The sequence below is a fragment of the Erinaceus europaeus genome, chromosome 13 (assembly GCF_950295315.1).
Source record: "Erinaceus europaeus chromosome 13, mEriEur2.1, whole genome shotgun sequence".
Lineage (NCBI taxonomy): Eukaryota > Metazoa > Chordata > Mammalia > Eulipotyphla > Erinaceidae > Erinaceus > Erinaceus europaeus.
Genome location: NC_080174.1, coordinates 10881210 through 10896146, shown reverse-complemented (window position 1 = coordinate 10896146; position 14937 = coordinate 10881210). Strand labels below are relative to the sequence as shown.

At 39.9% G+C, this 14937-nt stretch overlaps 1 protein-coding gene across 2 annotated transcripts in view; it reads right to left on the bottom strand.

The window, feature by feature from the left end:
• SYNE1 (spectrin repeat containing nuclear envelope protein 1) overlaps positions 1-14937 on the bottom strand; it is a 606430-nt gene that overhangs the window by 399772 nt on the left and 191721 nt on the right. For both annotated transcript variants that reach the window (XM_060205315.1, XM_060205316.1), the window contains 7 exons: positions 14646-14854; positions 13138-13246; positions 11502-11666; positions 7260-7427; positions 5702-5872; positions 4202-4342; positions 1513-1673 (listed from right to left, as the gene is read on the bottom strand). In XM_060205315.1, the coding sequence (XP_060061298.1) occupies positions 1513-1673; positions 4202-4342; positions 5702-5872; positions 7260-7427; positions 11502-11666; positions 13138-13246; positions 14646-14854 (1124 nt within the window). The remainder of the gene's footprint in view (positions 1-1512; positions 1674-4201; positions 4343-5701; positions 5873-7259; positions 7428-11501; positions 11667-13137; positions 13247-14645; positions 14855-14937) is intronic.

Here is a 14937-nt window from a genome sequence, read left to right as displayed (position 1 = left end):
AAAAGACTTTCTCTGTTTACCAAAAGGCACTTGGCGACATTAAGAAAAATACAATGATATCACTGATTGTCACATTAAGTAATATTGCAGTCTCACGTGTATTCCCTGGATGCACCCAGTGCTTTGATCAACACAGGCATTGGAAGTTATACTATATTACAACTATGACATGAAATACTCAATAAATATTCCTAATAAAGTTTTCCCCTTGCCAATAAGCTCTTTTTTAAAAAAATCATTCCATAACTCAATTAATAATGTTTACTAAAAAGTCATGAAAGTTCAAATCTTAATTGTCTTCAAATAACTTAACAAATATTAAAGTTAGACAAAGATGTAAAGTTAATTTCATTGTATTAAAATTATTAGTATCATTTTTTTGTCTAGTGCTACTAGGACCTTGGAAATACGTGACTTCACCAACATGGGCTACTCTTTAATAGGTAGATAGATAGGTAGATAGATGGGGGGGTAAACAGTAGCTGAATTTCTCCACAGCCATAGCACCTCCTCTGTGGTTTCACAGGGCTTGAACCTGGGCCTAAAGCACAGTGAGATATCTCTCTGGCAAGTGTGCCTATTGATACTATTTAATACAAGTCTCACATTTTAAAGCGCCTCTTAGTAACGGATGTGCTATGCCCTAAGGGGGAAAAGTTGCTCTAGTGACCACTAAACCTTTAAAATAGAAACGTTCAGCCACGTTATTCTGAAAAATGTTGGCCGTATCCTCACAGGTTTAACCCTTCTGAATTTTTAAAATTATATATTTAGCACATAATGGCACACCATGGGTTAAACTGTTCCTTTCCTTCTTTTTTTTTTTTTTAATTTTAAAACAGCAAGTGTTTGAAAATATAATAGTCTCTACCTGAACAGGGAAAACTTCACGAGCAGTGAAGCATTCCTGCAGGTTTCTCTCTTGTTCTCTCCCTCTCTCTCTCCTTCCCTCTCGGTCTCTGTTACTATCCAATAAATATGTAAATAAATAAATAAATAAAACATTAAAAAATAAAATAGATTTATGAAATTAAGTTTTGGCACTAGTGTATCCATACTTGAATGTGAGGCACTGTAATTAAGGTCCATGAGCTCTGGAGACAGGGACACTTATCTTCTGAATTTATGCCTAAAATCTCGATAACAAAAAAACATCATCCCTTCCCCTCTAATGGGCACCAGCAGAATAATACAACAAAAATCTTTTAAATATTGGTTCTGTCTTGAGATTCCCTCTCCAAGGTACAAAGGCCGCAGAAAATGAATAAATATGGCTTTCTCACGAACAGATTAAGTTTAAGATACACAACCCCTTTCATTTCCTGCTCTGGGGTTGACACCCGTTCCTATCTTGCTGAGACTTTCTTTTGAATTGTGAGCTGCTTCCTCGAAACATGCTGAGATACACAGACACTTGGAGAGTGGGCAAGGATGTTCTGAATACAATATACAAGAAAGACTGCATGAAACGTTATCTCAGAGAAGAAAGTTTAGGGTCTGTCAAGCACATACTCTTCTTCAAGTGTGTCTTCTAGTTTTTTGACTTGCTCTTTGATTGACTTAGCCTGCTGCTGAAGCAGCTGTTTATTCTTGGGCCCCAGTGGAATCTCTGTGGCTTCCTTCACCAGGTTGTCTGCCTGGACTGCAATGCCTTCTGTTCGTTTAGAAAACTCCTGGGAAAAGATATGTGTTTGTTAGTGGAGAGTCTTATCATAAAGTAAGTCTATCTTCAAAGATATCTCGTGGACTATGGTCTCACCAAGTTTAATAAATGGATGGATAGACAGACTGAAACGTGATTGATTATTATTGGTAGACAGCATTCCTTTTTATTTTGGTGTCTCCAGGGTCACACACATACATACCTTCTCTGTTCTGGGTGACTTTTTCAGATAGATAGATAGACAGACAGACAGACCATAACACTGAAGCTTTCATAGCAGTCCTAAATGTGCTCATGGCAAATAAGATACCCTACCAGGTGAGTTATCTCACTGGCCTTGGCATATAATAAATATTCTTACCCATAAAATAGCTCATTTTAACTCAGTCAAATATATATATATATATATTAATTACTGTCATTTTATATACACAATCTGTTATCAACCTTCATAGACCCCCAACAGTTCTCACTGAAATGTGCTTCCATTGTTCCAGCTCTTTTTTATTGAGAGCAAATTGTCATATTTTTCTTCTGAGGTCCTTCCTTCCATCCCTCCTATCTACCTTCTTTCCTTCCTTCCTTCTTTTCTTTTCTTTCTCTCTCTCTTTTTCTTTGAGAAAGATAGCTCATAGATAGATAAATATATAGCTACACAGACAGATAGATACCACAACACTGAAGCTTCCTTCAGTACAGTGGGGGCAAAGCTTGAACCTGGGTCATACACAGGGCAGAGCAACACACTGCAAATGAGTTATTTTGCTGGCCCTTTTGTGAAGTTTCTGTTGGCATCTCAGTAGCAAGTTCATTTTTAAGTGCCTGGAAATCTGGCGGGTACTTATAAGCAGTTTTGATGATTCTCACATTAAACTGAGGGAAAAATTGTAGCATTTACACACTGGTTGTAATAAGCATGAACTATTTAAACTCAGAAACAATATGAGACACTGATAAATTTTAGCTATTATCTGAAATTTATGTGATGAACATATCAAATACTGGCTAAGAAAGGCAAAGTCAGAGTGAAAAATTGACTTTCATTTCTTCTCAAGCAAGTATTAAAAAATATATATTATCTTTAGAAATATATTATCTTTAGAAGAGGGTAGAGGGAAATATAAAAGAAGAGAGACATCTGATATTCTTTGAACACATAACATAATCAAAATTAAAATAATGTTTATTTGGCTGGCATGTAACAAATAGAACTGAAAGATTCTGGGGTCCTTATAAAACTTCAAACTTCTCAAGGTAAAAATAGAAGGAACAATGCAAAAGTAGAGGTCTGGTGTCATAATAGTCTTTCACTGGTTAGAAAAAGAAATGCAAGAATTTATTGCTAAAGGTTATACAAAGATAAATGAGTCTTCTTTTTTTTTTTTTTTAATACAATGGCTCACACATTTCCATACTAATTAGTAATCTCTGAATGCCTCATACATAGTTACTAACCTTGGAATATCTGAGGTATTTGAGCATAAATGGTGGAACTTGCTAATCCCCTCTACTGAATACCATGTGTTGGCATCACAGTGGGTTCCACCAAACTCAGTATGTCCCAGACTGAGCTGATCATGCTTCTTCACTAACAGCCATCTCTTCAACTTCTATTCTGCATGTTTCCCTGTGGTCTCTATTAGGTTCATAACTTTGGGCGTCATCTTCTTTTCTTTAACTCCCTGTCTCTTGCATCTGACCATCCATTAGTCACCATCCCCACTACCCTAATTCAAGTCCATATTGACATCTACACATACAGTAATTTTCTTTGTTGGTTTTGTTTGTTTGTTGCCACTGGGACTTCACTGTTCTGAGCTGAACTTTTTTTGGGGTATAGAGAGACAGAGAAAAGACACCACAACACTAGAATTTCTTCCAACGTACAATGTGGTGACGGTTGGGCTCTATCCTTGGACATGAAACAGGAAAAGCAGGTGCACTGTTCAGGTGAACTATTTTTGCCTTCTCTGCAGTAACTTTCTGATGGGATCCCATGACTCCAGTATTTGTTTCTTTCAATGATCTACAACTGCTTAATATATCATCTCTATAGAGGGCATCTCTAGAATACTCTGGGCACATCCCTGAAGCTCTTACAAACTTTTAAGGACTCCATGTTGCTTGGGGAGTGGTGATCTAGGCCTTGTGAATGGTTGGTCTATATTTCTGTTATTCTATTTTGTAACACAGAACTCCCACATGTGACACTTTATATTTCATGCCATTCCCTCCCATACTGAAATGTTTGTTTTCTCTTACAATTCTGTTCTTCTGTCTCTCATCTAAATTTCAAATTTCAGTTAGAGACATCACTGCTCTCAGAAAGACTTTTCTGAAAAAATGTATTGGTTTACTAAGGAACTAACCTCCTCCAGTTTAATGTTGCTAGAGAAAAATCAACCACTATTTTGTAAAAGATATAATTAATCAACAATAAGGACAAGTTAATTAAACAATAATGGAGAAGTACAGATTGTTTTTTTTTTCCCTTCTGAATAAAGAGTACTAGAGGAATTTATGTTCTGATTGATATACCTTTGTCTGTTCCAGTTCTGAAGATAAACTTTCCAAACTGCTAAAACTCAAGAAGCGTTCATGGCTGGAACCTGTTTGAAAAAGGTATCTAACCACAGTCTCTTTGTTCGATTCAAATCGTTCCCATTTCCTTAAAGTGACCTAAATTTGAAAAGCAAATATCACGTTACACATTGTGAAAGCATATCACAAAAACACTTCACATTTTTATTCATTCGAATGTAGCATTCTGGTTACTCACACCAAACTTTATAGATACTCTAAATGAAGATGATTCTAATATTGCCTGTAAAAATATTCCATTTGAATCTTAATTCATCTAGAAAAGAGTTATGAGGACTAGAACTTTGAGTCTTCTATCAGCTGTGAAAATCCTATGAATCCACAATGATTATTTAAATTGTAGATAAGACACATAACAAAGGGATGAAAGGTTTTCAGTACCCAAGAGACAGAGGGGATAAAGATAAGAAGGGGGGGGGGTGGTAGTGCAGCAGGTGAAGTGCACATGGCATGAAGCCCAAGGACCAGCATAAGGATCCCAGTTTGAGCCCCCAGCTCCCCACCTGCAGAGGGGTCACTTCACAAGCGATGAAGCAGGTCTGCATGAGTCTATCTTCCTCTCCTCCTCTCTGTCTTCCCCTCCTCTCTCCATTTCTCTCTGTCCTATCCAACAACAACAAAAGCAATAACAAGGGCAAGAGAAATGGGAAAAATGGCTTCCAGGAGCAGTGGATTCGTAGTGTAGGCACCCAGCCCTAGTGATAACCTTGGAGGCAAAACAAACAAACAAAAAGATAAGGAAGAAGAAATGCAGTGAACAGCTGTCAGAAGCCCAGACTTTCCCCCCATTGCCACCAGGGTTATCACTTGGGCTCAGTGCCTGCGTGACAAATCCATCACTACTGGCAGCCTTTTATTTTCCTTTTTATTTAATTTTTCAATTTTTCTTTCTATTTTATTTGATAGGACAGAGAGAAATTTCAAGAGAAGGGGAAGATAAAAAGAGGGAGAGGAAAAGACAGACACCTGCAGACCTGCTTTCATAGCTTGTGAAGCATTTTCTCTACAGGTGGGAAGGAGGTCTTGAACCCAGATCCTCAGGCATGGAAATGTGTGCCACTGCCAGGCCCTCTTCAAACTCTTCTTAAGGAAACACGTCAAGTTCACAATGGAGCATGACGTATGACTACTGTACTATTAGAAGATGAGAAATGGCCTGCCCTCAAGCTCTGGATTCAGACACGTGCAGATGGAAACATCTGCCTTTATGATCGTTCCATGTTCTGTGACTTTGCACAAGTTCAAGTTTTCTTTTTGAACAACTGCACTCGCAAATTGTGTTCATTCTAATCTATGCATATGGAAAGGCTGATGTGAAGATGAAAAGAAATAACGGATGGTTAAGTGTTTAGCACAGTGCCAGAGCCCCTGGGTAGGGGTAAACTTTGTGGTCCATGAGCTGGGAGACAGCACAGTCCCTCGCCTCCAGCCTCCTACCTGCATGCGGCGCTCCTGCTTCTCCCTGCTATGCTCCACACTGTCTAGAGTGTTCTCCAACTTCCGGAGCTCATCCTGGACTCGGTCAGACAGCCCACCTTCTCCCTGCTGAGCCTGAGCAATCTGGTGTTGCACGTCTTTTTTCTTTGCAGAGATTCTTTTTGTCTTTTGCTGGAAGCATTAGTCCCAGAGATGGATAGAACATTACTTTGTAAAGAGCTAGGCATCCCCATTTCAAATAATGACAGTAAGGCACGATGCAGACGGGTTCCAAACGGTGGTTTACTTTTTTCTTTCTTTCTTTCTTTCTTTCTTTCTTTTTTTTTCTTAATGACTTATTTATTTAACAAGAGCACTGCTTCACTCTGACTTATGGTGGTTCTGGGGATTGGACATTGGCCTTCAGAGCCCCAGGCATGGAAATCTTCCTGCATAATCATTATGCTGTTTCGCCAGCCCTTTCCTTTCCTTCTTTCTTATTCTCTTTCTCTCTCTCTCTCTGTTTCTCCCTCCCTCCCTTTCTTCTTCCTTCTTTTTCTTTCTTTCTTCCTTCAAAGCCCTGCTCAGCTCTGGTTTATGGTGGTGAGGGGGAATTGAACCTAGACACTCTGGTGTGTCAGGCGTGAGAGTCTGTCTGCATAACCATTATGCTATGTTCCCATCCTCCAACTGTATTTTAAAGATGAAGCAGCTATTTTTCATGTATCTTACTACACCCTTCCACTTTTGCTTCTATTATATGTTAAATTAGCAAATGTCTAACTATAAATTAAATTTTCTAGAATGGTGTCAATATCACACTCTCAGTTAAACTGAGTTTGATTTGAGTTTAGTCGACAAGTAAAATAGATTAAGATGACTTATTATATACATATGTACCAAAATTTATTTATTACTACTCCAGCCCCTCCTGAGAACATACTCTATGGGAAGATCTGGTATCTCATTTAATTTAAAATTCTCCAAAGATATAATCAAAGTTATAATGAGAAGGAAGATTTTGATATAATAAAAAAAAAACTAGCAATTTGTCTATCATTTCCTTCTGTTATGAAAAGGACCAGTTAGTAAATTTTAATAAGAAAACCAATTTCCCTACCTAATATTCTTGGAACTTCTTTTTTTAAAAAAAAATAATTTTAAATCTTTATTTGTTGGATAGAGACAGTCAGAACTTGAGAGGGAAGGAGGTGACAGAGAGGGACAGAGACAGAGAGACACCTGCAGCACTGCTTCACCACTTGTGAAGCTTTCCCCCTGCAGGTGGGGACCAGGGGCTCGAACCTGGGTCCTTGCAAACTATAACATATGCGCTCAACCAGGTGCGCCACCACCTGGCCCGACTGAACTTGTTGATAGCATCAATTGACACAGTTTGAGAATTTGTCTTGCAAGACCTAAAATATTTAAGATTTACCAGAAAGGAGAGAAATGCCAGATTCTTTCACTACTCACCTGGTTTCTTTTCTCCAACGCCCTTCTCTGTCCTCTCTGAGTAATATAAGTACATTTCTGTCATTAACTAATCACCTTTGGGTAAAGGGATGGGGTAACCTACCTGGTGGTGAAGAAGTAGCTGCTGTGCTTCCAACAGGTTCTCAGTGTCCAAGATCTTGTCAGCTTGCTCCTGCACATCCTTAGAGCCAGAAATCAGGTCTTCAAGGGAACTTCTGACTAGTTCTTTGTACTGGACACATTCCCCAAAGTTGTTCACCATCTTTTCAACCTAATACATTAAAAGTATTATAAATTCTATGTTTCATCTTAAGATTATCCATAAAGTCTATCATAACAACTTTTGAAATACATACACAGGTGTATTTTATTCTTCTGTATATTTTTGAAGCTTATTTTATTGTTTTTAAATTTTTTTATTTTGTTTATGTGATAGAGACAGTCAGAAATTCAGAGGAAGGGGAGATAGGGATGGGGGGGTAAAGACATCTCAGCACTACTTCACCACTCATGAAGCTTTACCTCTGTAGGTGGGTAACGGGTCTCGAACCCGGGTCCTTGTGCTAACATGTGCTTTCAACTAGGTGTGCCACCACCTGCCCCCTTTTGAAACTTATTTTATTATTGCTAAACCATATGGTTACTTTGGGGAAGTGCCAAAACATATTTGCTGTGCTTCTCTGCGTTCTATTGAAACTTGAATCACCCTAGAAATCAAAAGAAGATAACAGAACTGCATAAAGTGGATATACTGTCTCTTGAACCTAGTAATTGTAACCTCATAACTAAAATCTAGCTGCGTGTCCTAAAACTGTATATAATTCATGGGTGAGTCCATTTGCTTCAATATGAAAAATGTTAGGAAGAGGAATAGGAGCACTTTTTGAAACACACTTCCAATGGTTCTAAGGAAAACTCTAGTATGGTGTCTAATTGTGTGGATTGATAGTGGATTTTCCCTATCACTGGCTTGAATTTTCCCCTTTCCCATCTGTCTTATCTCTACTTCCTCAATTTTAGTTTCAGGAATATATTTTATATTCAAGGTGCCTCTCTCCATGATCACTGAGATCATCTTCACATTTTATCAGCATTCATCTTCAATAGAGAACTGCCTCTTCTGCTCTGAGTTTGTTCAAAGTGGCCTGGAGCATTCTGTTCTCCAAATAAACAGCATAAAAAAAACCTGTGAAAATGGCAAATTCCACAACTCCAAGAAGTCACAGTTCTATTGAAAGAGGTGACTTTTCATGACACAGTGTCAATCTGCCCACCACCTTTTGTCCTTATGCTGGAAAACCTGGAACATCTTGCTTTTGACAATTTCAATGCTAAATGGGTTTTAAAAAATTCAATAAATAGATGGGATAGCTGTGTCAAATCCATCATGTTATTTAAACCTTTATATAAACAAAATGAGTTTTTCGTCATGCTTTTCTTTTTTCTTCACCAAGTGATTAAATAACAACTCATAATATTAATTTAAATTATACAGAAATTGAAGGGAAGTAGGAGTGCAAAGAATTCAAGTCTGGAGGCCAGGCCCTGGCACACCCAGTTAAGCGTACAACAAGGACCCTAGAAATCACCCAAGTTCAATCCTCCACCCCACCCCAGTTCCCAGCCTGTGGGGGGAGGGGAGGGATGCTTCACAAGTGGTGAAGCAGGTCTGTAGGTGTCTATCCTTTTTTCTCCCTTACCTCTCAATTTCCTCTCTGTCCTATCAAATACAATGGAAAAAATGGCCACCAGGGGAAAAAAAGTGTATATGTATATATATTTCTATACTGTATATATTCATGTTTGTAGTTTTTTAAAATCTTTATTCCCCTTTGTTGCCCTTGTTGTTTTATTGTTATAGTTATTATTGTTGTTGTTATTGGTGTCGTCATTGTTGGATAGGACAGAGAGAAATGGAGAGAGGAGGGGAAGACAGTGAGGGGGAGAGAAAGATAGACACCTGCAGACCTGCTTCACCACTTGTGAAGCGACTCCCCTGCAGCTGGGGAGCCCAGGGCTCGAACTGGGAACCTTACACCGGTCCTTGCGCTTTGTGCCTTGCGCTTTGTGCCTGCACTTAACCCACTGCGCCACCACTCGACTCCCATGTTTGTAGTTTTTAGTTAATTGATACAAGTATATGGACAATGCCATGAGTATAGTGGAACGATACAGCAAATGAGTGGTCTTGGTAAAATGTCAGGGAGACTAATAACTTCACAATTACAAGATTGCCAAAATGTGTGTAGCAAATTCTATTGCTTATCAACTGATGTAACCAAAACCATTTATTAGATATTTCCTCAAAGAACATTTACACATACTTAGATATTTTTTTGACCTACTTTTACCCTGAATTTCTCGACCAAAGAAAGAGTAGAAAGGAATAATACCAGAATTTCATTAGAAATAGTAATAACACCTAAATAAACTTGAAAACACTGTGAAAGATAGATGACTGAGGATTAAAATCAGTGTTCCAAAGTATGATTAAACCTATTGCCATTTTCAATTTGTCAAGACATCCCTATTATATACCTACATAAATTCTCATATGAAACTAGAATCAAAATTATTTAGAGTATTTTGGTCTATGTAAATTCATCATTGGATATGTGGGTTAGATGGTAAAAGGTTAATTGACAGATAAGAGAGAGTTCTTGAGAATTCCAGATCTTCAGAGTCTAGAAACTTTGTTTTTTTAAATTAAGATTTTGTTTATTGGGGGTGGGTCAGTGGCGAAGCGAGTTAAGAGCACATGGTGCCAAGCGCAAGGATCCCGGTCCGAACCCCCGGCTTCCCACCTGCAAGGGAGTCGCTTTACAGGCAATGAAGCAGGTCTGCAGGTGTCTGTCTTTCTCTCTGTCTTCCCCTCCTCTCTCCATTTCTCTCTGTCCCATCCAACAGTGACATCAATAACAACAATAACTACAACAATGATAAAACAACAAGGACAACAAAAGGGAAAAAATAGCCTCCAGGAGCAGTGGATTTACGGTGCAGGCACCAAACCCCAGCATTAACCCTGGAAAAAAAAAAGATTTTGTTTATTAACTTTATTTATTGGATAGAGATAGCCAGGAATTGAGATGAAAGGGGTGATAGGGAAGGAGGGAGACAGAGAGACACCTGCAACACTGCTTCACCACTTGCAAAGCTTCCCCCCCCCCCCGCAGGTGGGAACGGGGGCGGGGGCTTGAACTGGCGGCTTGAACCCTGGTCCTTGTGCAATGTAACATGTACACTCAACCAGATACGCCATCACTCAGCCCCAAGTCTGGGAACTTTGTAGAGACCCATTTAATCACACTGCCATACATGGATATAAATGATTTCTGTATAAGTACCGTGCACTAACTGACTGTGCCACTGGTGCTCCATTAATGATTTCTAAGAACAGTGGTAACTGTCTCCTCCACTTTGAATTCTTGCTTTATCATCCTATCACAACATTAAAAAACTACCAGACTAGTAAAGATTGTCTCATTATGGGTGGGTAGAAATGAGATAGGTGAGTTTGCACATTTTAATATGAAAAGGCATATATATATATATATATATATATATATATACATATATATTGCATATATATATATTCATATAAGCAATGAAATGATTACCAAGAAATTTAAAATTTTCTTCTTCTTGCCTAGAAGACCTGTTACTGACCTGCTGGCTATGCGTTGAGTATTTTATTATTACCAGCTATTAATTGTTGAGCATCTACTTTGTTTTATTGATTGTGTAGTGAGTTCTACACATTACTGCATTTAATCATTTGGGGGTATTTTTAGTTGCATCTGATAAATTAAGAATCAAGGTCCAGGGGTGTTAGCTGATAAGGCCAGTGTTAAGTAACAAAGAGTCCATGGCTATGCATCAGCTGAGAGGGCAGAGTGTGGCCCTGAGGTTATCTGATTTTACAGTTTGTTTTAAACCTTGGGGCCAGGTGGTGGCACAGCTGGTTGAGCGCACATGTTAACAATGTTCAAGACCCCAGATTCAAGCCCCCCACCCCTGTCTCCACCTGCAGGGGGAACGCTTTGCAAGTCGTGATGCATCTCTCTCTCTCTCTCTCTCTCTCTCTCTCTCTCCTTTCCCTCTTGATTTCTGGCTGCTTCTATAGATGTAGATCACAATTCATCTCCATTACGCCACTGAATGCAATCCAAACATCCTACACATCACTTCCATCCATCTCTATAGAATGTCTCTTCACTATCCTATTTCTATTTCAGTTTATTTATAAAACCACCTATCAGATTAGAATCAAGAGAGAAACTTTCAAGATTCCCCAAACCCCTCACCTAGAACTATCTAGAGTGTGAGTATGTAGCAGACGCACCTCTGACAACAGAGTCGTGAGTGCCTTGAAGGAACTGGATAATTTAGCCAGTTCATCTCCTTGCTTTTGGGCTTCATTCTCAGAAGAAACTTCAATCAAGACTTTAAGTCTGGATTTCAGCCAACTGAGGGTCTCCCCCTTTTTGGCCACGGCACTTCTGATCTCCTGAGATGAGAGAGCACATTTTGATGAGTAAACAGAATTGTGAATCATACCCATCTACCAAGAAAAGCATCAATGTAAAATATTTGTAAGATAGAAATAAGAGAACCACACAGCTTCTGTTCAGTAATAGTGCTTCTGATTAATTTATTATTTTTTATTAACATTATTATTATTCACTTTGCTTTCATGGTTATCACAGGGCTTGGTGTTGGCATTACGAATCCACTGCTCTTACAGTCATTTTTTCTTTTTCTTTTTTCCCCTTTTTGACAGGACAGAGAGAGGGAGAGAGAAAGATAAGACACCTGCAGACCTGCCTCACTGCTTGTGAAGCAACCCCCCTGCAGGTGGGGAGCCAGGGGGCTCAAACTAGGGTCCTTGCAGAGGTCCTTGCGCTTAGTACTATATGCACTTAGTACTATATGCACTTAACCTGGGGCACCATTTGGCCCCTTAATTTATTCTTTTTCATGTCTTCATTTAATGCTAATTTTTGGCATCTGGGACCTTGCAATTGTACAATGTCACTACTCTTGGCTGACTTTTTTTGAGACAGACAAAGTGAAAGAGAGACAGAGAAAAGGGGCACAGCTCCTTACAGTGCACAAAGACTGGGGTTCAAGGCCTCGGTCCCCCACCTACAGGAGGAAAGCTTTGCAAGTGGTGAAGCTGTGCTGCAGGTGACTCTCTCTCCCTCTCTAATACCTGCTGCCCTCTCAATTTCTGGCTGTCTCTATCTAATAAATAAATAAATAAATAAATAAATAAATAAAACAAAATTATTTTAGGGGGAGAGGGAGAGAGAAAGAGGGAGAAGGAGAGGGAGAGAGACATCATAACACTAAAGCCTCCCCCAGTCGCCATAGTGCTCCATGTCATGTGCCTGGGATTTGAACTTGGGCAGTGTGTGTGACATGGAACACACACCCTGCAGGTGAGCTAGCTCACTGGTTCCTTAGTCCTATCTTCAACCAAAAGTCTATAAGCACTTGAAAGAATTGTTTTCCTAATGCCAATTAGGATTTGTAAAAGCAATCCTCTCTAGACCAAACAAACTACTTCCATGATTAAATGGTTAGATATCTAGATGGTTAGGTAGATTCCAGACGACTTCCTTCCCTTCCCTTCCCTTCCCTTCCCTTCCCTTCCCTTCCCTTCCCTTCCCTTCCCTTCCCTTCCCTTCCCTTCCCTTCCCTTCCCTTCCCTTCCCTTCTCTTTCTCCTCCTCCTCCTCTTCTTCTTTTTTAACTAGAGCTGCTCAGCTCTGGTTTATGGTGGTACACGGGGTTGAACCCAGGACTTCGGAGTCTCCAGCATGAGAGTCTCTTTGCATAACCATTATGTTACCTACCCCAAACCCTAAATTAACATTTTTTTCAAAAGGAAAAAAAAAAGACCTGAGTTGGATTCTCTATCATTACTTTTTTTATTATTGCAAATTTTCCCGCAGCAGAAAGCACCCTAGAGCTTACCGCTACAGCGTTTTCCACCTCCTCATGGCTGGCAGAATCGATAGCCTCACTCTGAATCCCCTTCAACTGTGTCTCCTTGGCGGATATCCAAGAGGAAAGTTCAGACATCCTGAAATAGTACAAGCATTTTCTTATTAACAGGAGAAAACGCCATCGTGATGAGAGTACTTTTCCTGCTTTGAACACATTCATAGAAATGTAACAATTGAGTAATTAGCAAATTGATGGGCACAGTTTCTGGAAACCCTCAGCATGAAGCACAGGGCAGAGGAGGCCGCCTCCATGTTCAGCTTCTTAAAAGAAAGAGAAAACAGAGCAGACTGTGCTCAGTGGAAGAAAACAGTATCCCCAGGATCTGAGCCACACCTGCCTCTCCCAATGAACCCTAAAGACAGCAGTCCCCTCTTTGAGAATATTATAAAATCAGAGTGTGGGGTTAGCCAATTCTGCCTTCAAACGACATTGTATTCCAGTCATTTGGAAATCAAGTTCTTCCCCGTGTCTAACATTCTTTTTTATGACCTGATGAGCTGTTTTTTTAATTAGTGATTTACTAATGATCGACAAAATTGCGGGATGAGAGGGGTACAATTGTATACAATTCCCACCACCAAAGTTCTGTATCCCAGCCCCTCCATTGGAAGGTTCCCATTCTTTATCCCTCTGGGAGTATGGACCCAAATTCTTTATGGGGTGCAGAAGGTGGAAAGTCTGGCTTCTGTAATTGTTTCTCCACTGTCCGCTGGAGGCGTTTTTGTCTAAGAATCTAGGCATGGGAGGCCAGGTGACAAATCACCCTGCAGAATGCACGAGTTGCCATTTGTGAGGACATAGGTTCAAGTCCTGGTCTCCATCTGCAAATGGCAGCTTCATAAGTGCTGGAACTCTCTCGGACTCTCTTTCCCTCTCTAGTTTTCTCTGTCTCTCACTCTCTATCAAAACAGAAAAGAGGGAGGTGTGGGAGATGGCAGAGTGGAGAAGGCATTAGTCTCTCAAGCATGAGTTCCATTCCCAGTACTGAATACACCAGAGTGATGCTTTGGTTTTCTCTGTACCCACCCCTCCTCATTAATAAGTAACTCTTTAATAGTCAGTAAGTCATGCAGGGCTGGAAAAGTTTCACTCACTCCGATAGCACTCTACTTTGCCATGTGCATGAACCAGGTTTTAACCTAGCACTGAGGACTGAGGGAAGTTTTGGTGCTGTGGTCCTTTAGCCTCTCTCTGTCTAAAAAAAAAAAATTAAATAAACAGGTGAATGAACAGAAAAGAAAAAAGGGGCATATTGGTCACTGTAAACAGTGAGGTCATGCAGTCACCAAGCCCAAGCCCCACTGATTAACCCTGGCAGCAAATTTATTAATTGATTAATTAGCCTAGGCAGAGTCACATAATCTGATTTGCATTATTGCCTAAGATGAAACATGCAGTTGACTGCTTTGCAGTGGTCTCCATGTTAGCAGGGTTGAGGCAGATTGAGGCTTTTCTGGAAAGGCTTTCAAGGCTACCTGCTGGTGTATTCTTTCCACTTGTCTGGGTCTGCCATGAGCTGCCCACAGGTGCTGTCAATGGCAGTGCGAAGCTCTTTGAGAGTTGACTGGCAGCTTTCAGGTGTGTTCCTGACTGGGTCCCGGACCGGAAGCTTCAGACAGAGCTCTTCAATGAGCTGTAACCTTTTCTCGCAGACATGATGAGGACCTTTGTCACTGAAGAAAACCTAGAGAGCCATGGACATTGTGTGTGTGTGTGTGTGTACACATTTAAACAGGAACAAAATTACAATTCCAAATAAGATCCTAC